The sequence below is a fragment of the Orcinus orca genome, chromosome 19 (assembly GCF_937001465.1).
Source record: "Orcinus orca chromosome 19, mOrcOrc1.1, whole genome shotgun sequence".
In the NCBI taxonomy this organism is placed as follows: Eukaryota; Metazoa; Chordata; class Mammalia; order Artiodactyla; family Delphinidae; genus Orcinus; species Orcinus orca.
In genome coordinates, this window is record NC_064577.1 from 47,497,272 (window position 1) to 47,502,975 (window position 5,704).

General features: G+C 47.2%; 2 protein-coding genes across 5 annotated transcripts in view; both read left to right on the forward strand.

Annotated features, from left to right (window-relative positions):
* The window catches only part of HNF1B (HNF1 homeobox B), a 176,409-nt gene extending 173,165 nt beyond the window's left edge, over window positions 1-3,244 (forward strand). For 3 of the 4 annotated variants that reach the window (XM_049702271.1, XM_049702272.1, XM_049702273.1), the window contains exon 12: window positions 2,939-3,244. In XM_049702271.1, coding sequence (XP_049558228.1) covers window positions 2,939-3,091 — 153 coding nt within the window. In that variant the 3' untranslated portion in view covers window positions 3,092-3,244. The remainder of the gene's footprint in view (window positions 1-2,938) is intronic. The other variant, XM_049702270.1, reaches the window with a different exon arrangement.
* Window positions 1,126-2,942, forward strand: LOC101275174 (tumor-associated calcium signal transducer 2-like). Its single transcript, XM_033431547.2, is given in 1 exon segment — window positions 1,126-2,942. A coding segment is annotated over 1 exon segment (972 nt). The 3' UTR covers window positions 2,098-2,942.
* Window positions 3,245-5,704: the final 2,460 nt, after the last annotated feature.

Here is a 5,704-nt window from a genome sequence, read left to right on the forward strand (position 1 = left end):
CCACCATTTTGATCTCTGTGTGGGGAACCAGTGTTACTCCTAGCCTTCAAGGTAGGATTATAGGATATTATAATGCTATAATCCCCATTTTACCAGTGAGGAAATTGAGGCACAGAACAGTGAAATAACCTGCCTACAATGGTCAAATTATTAAATAATACAACTGGATTCACACATAAGTCTTTCTGACACCCAAAACCCATGCTTTTTCCATTATACACCATTGCCCTATGAGCTCAGCTTAACGCTGATAACCATCCTGCTGTAGGTATCATAATCCTCACTTTACAAATGAGGAAATTAGACCAAGAGAGGTTAATTTGACCAGGTCACAGCTGGCAGGTGGAGAGGCTGGGAGGAATTTAAACTCAGACTCGTTTTACTCTAACTATATGCTTATGAAAGTAAAATAGAGCACATATTCAATACTCCATACAATTCCTTCCTCTGAAAGAAGGGAAGCAAGTTGGATTATTAATCTAACCCAGAGTATTATTCTGAATAAGACTGCCATTCCCAGCGATTTTCCCCTTTCTTCTTGGGTTTCAGGAGGTCAAATCTCTGTTGAACTATCAATCCCAGGGGACCTTTTTGAGGCGGGAGAGGGCGCACAAGGAGTTCTGCCATAATCCTCTATCATATTTACCTGAAAATACTTTAACCCCGGCTAAATCCAGCAATACAACTTCTTCACACCCTTATCTAAGTAGCTGAATCATGCTGATTAGTCTCTTTTTTAATTCATTGTTTCCAACTCAAATGAGCATTCACTGCCCATCGGTATTATTGCTTTTTCCCAGTAAGTTCATTTTCCCACTCTTTGAGGATGTTATTTCATATAATTTCTTCCCTCCTCAGCCCTCCAACACTCCCTGACAAAATCTCATCTCACGCCCATCCCATTATTTTCTCCCTTCTCTGTTACATCAACAATTTCCATCTTTTCACTGGACCATTCCTTGCAATTTACAAATATTCCCTAGCACCCATCCTTAAAAACATCAAAAACAAAAAGCAAAACCCCAGACACCTGGAGACCTTCTCAGACAGCGGAGCCCGAGCTCGGAAGAGGCCCCAGCGCTCGCCAGCCCGCGCCCCTTCCGCACTCCTCCGCCCCGCCCCACCATGGCCCAGGGTCCGGGCCTCGCGCTGCTTTCGCCGTCGCTGCTGCCGCCGCTCCTACTACTAGCGGCGGTGATCGATCAAGCGGCCGCGCAGGACAAGTGCACGTGCCCCACCAGCAAGATGACCGTGTGCGACCGGAGCGGCCCGGGGGGCCGCTGCCTGTGCCGCGTGCTCGGTTCGGGCCTGGAGGTCGACTGCTCCACGCTCACATCCAAGTGCCTGCTGCTCAAGGCGCGCGTGAGCGCCCGGAAGAGCGTCCGCGCCCTGGTACGGCCGAGCGAGCACGCGCTCCTGGACAACGACGGCCTGTACGACCCGGACTGCGACCAGCAGGGCCGCTTCATGGCGCGCTAGTGCAACCAGACGTCCGTGTGGTGGTGCGTGAACTCGGTGGGCATGCGCCGCACCGACAAGGTCGACCTGAGCCTGCGCTGCGACGAACTGGTGCGCACCCACCCCATCCTCATCGACCTGCGCCACCGCCCGGCCGCCCGCGCCTTCAACCCCTCGGACCTGGAGGCCGAGCTGCGGCGGCTTTTCCGGGAGCGCGACCCGCTGCACCCCAAGTTCGTGGCGGCCGTGCACTACGAGCACCCCACCATCCAGATCGAGCTGCAGCAGAACACGTCGCAGAAGGTCGCCGGCGACGTGGACATCGCCGACGCCACCTACTGCTTCGAGAGGGACGTCAAGGGCGAGTCGCTGTTCACCGGCCACCGCGGCCTCGACGTGCGCGTGCGCGGAGAGCCCCTGCTTTTGGAGCGGACGCTCATCTACCTCCTGGATGAGAAGTCCCCCCAGTTCTCCATGAAGCGCCTCACCAGCGGCCTCATCGCCGTCATCGTGGTGGTCGTGGTGGCCCTGGTCGCCGGCGTGACCGTGCTGGTGATCACCAACCGGAGGAAGTCGGGGAAGTACAAGAAGGTGGAGATGAAGGAACTGGGGGAGATGAGAAAGGAACCGAGCTTGTAGACACCGGCGGGGCTGGGGTGGGGTGGGGATCAGATTTCAGCAAGGTCCCAGACCCAAGTGAGTCACGCTTCTTCATTCTTGGCCCCAAGGAGTCATTCCTCCTCCCAAATTCCTGCCTCCCCCCGCCGCCACCAAATTTAATAGATCCTGTTGTCAGGATCACCTCTCTTTCTGACTTCTGTCCTGAAGGAAGCATTTCTAAAATTCCTCCCCTTTAGGTCCAACCAGAAACCTGACTCGAGAGTTAAGGGAAGTTTGGCATAGGGTTATGTATAAGAATCAAGTGTCTGTATGACAACCCAGCATCGTTTACACGTGACGCAATCATTGCTGAAGGCTTAAATGCGTTTAGATGGGAAACAGCGCTTTTACTGTCTTGGGTTTAGGTTATTGGATTAGCTCCACTTGTATGGTGGCCTTCCTGATGAGGAGTTCGCTACTTGGGCCCAGTAGTATCCTCATTTACCATCGTTTGTATTAATATTACCGACCACACATGCTTGTCATCAGAAAGAAGCCTGTTTCAGCTGCCTGAACACATTTTAGATGTCTTTGAGGGCAGACTTTGGCCCAGAAACTCAGCATCTATTCTTCAACTTGCCCTTATTACAGCTGATACTAGCAATATTTCTTTTGTAAAATGTTTGTACATAGGTTGTCTTTGATACTGCTGTTGTGATTTTTAAAAAAACAATGTAATAAAGTATGAAAAAGGCACAAACCAAAAGATGGAGTTTGTGAAAACTTGGTCCAGGTTTATATCAAAAAAAAAAAGCAAAACTCACCTTTGAACCCACATCTGCCTCTAGTTACTACTCTACTTCTCTGCTTTCCTTCTCAGTTAAACCTTTGGAAAGAGGTGGATTCAGGGACTTCCCTGATGGCGCAGTGGTTGAGAATCCGCCTGTTAATGCAGGGGACACAGGTTTGGGCCCTGGTCCCGGAAGATCCCACATGCTGTGGAGCAACTAAGCCCGTGCGCCCCAACTACTGAGGCTGCACTCTAGAGCCCACGAGCCACAAATACTGAAGCCGGTGCACCTAGAGCCCATGCTCTGCAACAAGAGAAGCCACTGCATTGAGAAGCATGTGCACCGCAACAAAGAGCATGCAGCAACAAAGACCCAACACCGCCAAAAATAAATAAATTTGTTAAAAAAAAAAAAAGAGTTGGCTTCATCACAGTTTCCCTTTCTCCACCTCTAGCACTCAATCATCTCCAGCCACCATGCCACTGAAACTGATATTAGGTCACTAGTGACCTCCATGTTGCCAAATTCAGTGATCTTTTTTCTTCGTGCTCAGCCTCTCAACAGCCTTTGAAACATCTGATCACTACCTTCTTTTTGAAACTTTCCTCTGGCTGCCAGGACACCACATTCCTCGTCTTCCTACCTCACTGATTGCTTCTCAAACTTTTGTTTTATAGTTATATCCTCCTCTACCCAATCTCTAAATGCTGGTGTGCTCTAAAGGTGAGTTCTGGGTCCACTTCTCTTCCCTAGTCACACAATGTCTCTAAGTGATCACATTTATGACCGTGCTTTTAGATATGGGTTTGTCACCACTTACATAGGGATTGGGTTCTAAAGTCGGCTCATAAAGAAAAAAAAAAAAAACTCATGAAGTGTAATTACTCTTGGAAACTACTTAAATCACTTATAAATTACAGAAGTTGTGGTTTCATACATGTTGATTTTACACATGATTGTGGCCATACTTATGTGCCAAACTGAAGACCAACACTCCATTTCCTAAAAAACTCAGTTGATTTTTTTCCCTTGCCATGTTGAGATAAATTGTTTTTATTGAGCAATAGATGAAAAAGTACTTGGGGCTTTCATTCAGGAGCCACATTTCATGAAAAATACTTATTTTTAAAGAGCAGACACAATTGGAACAGCAAGCTGCTCCCACAATGAGAGAATTGGGGACTGACTCCATCTGAGGGTACAGCAGACTCACATCTCTCATCTCATCCTCACTCCACACTTACTTTACTTGAGTGTAAAGGAATCACACAATGTAAAGTATTTCTCACACTCTCTGGCTGAATATGTATAACTCAATTTTAATAAGTTAAATGCTTGTTTGGTATGATTCCATTGTACCATTTATATGTTGATGACTCCTAAATTTATTTTTCTAGCCCTGACCTTTTCCCCTGAGCTTCAGATTCATGGAATCAACTACCCACCTGGACATCTCCACTTAAGGTCAACGAGGCAACTTAACATGCCCAAAACATAAAAACTGATTCCACCCCCCATGCCTCAACCTCACACACAAAAAAGCTGTTCTCCTTTCAGTTTTTCCTAGCTCAGTAAATGGCATGCCACCTACCCCGGATTTCAAACAAAAAACCTAGGAGTATTTCCTCCCTCTCCTTCACCTCCACATGAAATTCATCAGGTGAATTTAGACCTACCTCCAAAATATACCCCAAATCTATCCATTTAACTCCATCAGCACAGATACCACCCTAATCCCAGCCACCATCATCATTTCTACTTTGACTGAACTGTTTCCACTCTTACCCTTTCTATGGTCCATCCTCCAAATAGCCAGAGTAATCTTTTACAAAGCATTCACTCATTCATTCATCAAATATTTATTGAGAGCACACAGGAACTGGGGATACAGCAGTGAAGCAAATTAGATCTCTGTGCTCCTAGACTTCATTCTAGAAGGGGGAGGCAACTCATAAGTAAATAATTTTGTACAGTACAGATACAATGAAAATAAATACAAAATGTAATAAACTAAGCCATGTTGCACTCTCAGTAAAAAAAATTTGAATAGCTTCCTAGCATGCTTAGATTAAAATCCAAATTCCTTACCATGACCCTGTTATAAAAGTCTATGAAAGCTTCCCTGGTGGCGCAGTGGTTGAGAGTCTGCCTGCCGATGCAGGGGACACGGGTTCGTGCCCCGGTCTGGGAAGATCCCACATGCCGCGGAGCGGCTGGGCCCATGAGCCATGGCCGCTGAGCCTGCGCGTCCGGAGCCTGTGCTCCACAACGGGAGAGGCCACAACAGTGAGAGGCCCGCGTACCGCACAAAAAAAAAAAAAGTCTATGAGATCTGATTTTCATTTGTCCCTTCAACCCTATCTGTACCACTCCCTCACTGCAACTTGGCTCCAGTCACCCTGGCCTTCTTTCTATTTTCTCAATGTTCCAAAACTTTTTCCTTCTTCAGACAACGTTTCCTGTGTCTGGAATGCTGTTTCCCATATCTGGGAAAGGCTGCCTCCTCTTAGATCAAATATCACTTCATCAGAATGAACCTAACCTACCTAAAAGTGGCTCCTCTCCCTTTCTCTATCAATTACACTGTTTTGTTTCATAGCACTTTTTCAGGAATTATTCTGCTTATTTGTTAACAACATCTTCCACCCACACTAAAATATGTTTCCCGAGGTGAGATTCCTGGGGTGTTGTTTACCAAACTATCCCTAAAAGTGCAGAACAGTGCCCGGCTTAAGAGGATCTTGATAAATACTTTTTTAAAGAACAAATAAAAAACGACGCACTGTAAGACGATAAAAACTCCCAAACTCTCACTGCCGCCAAGCTCCGCCCCCCGGAGCCACTTCCGCCCAAGG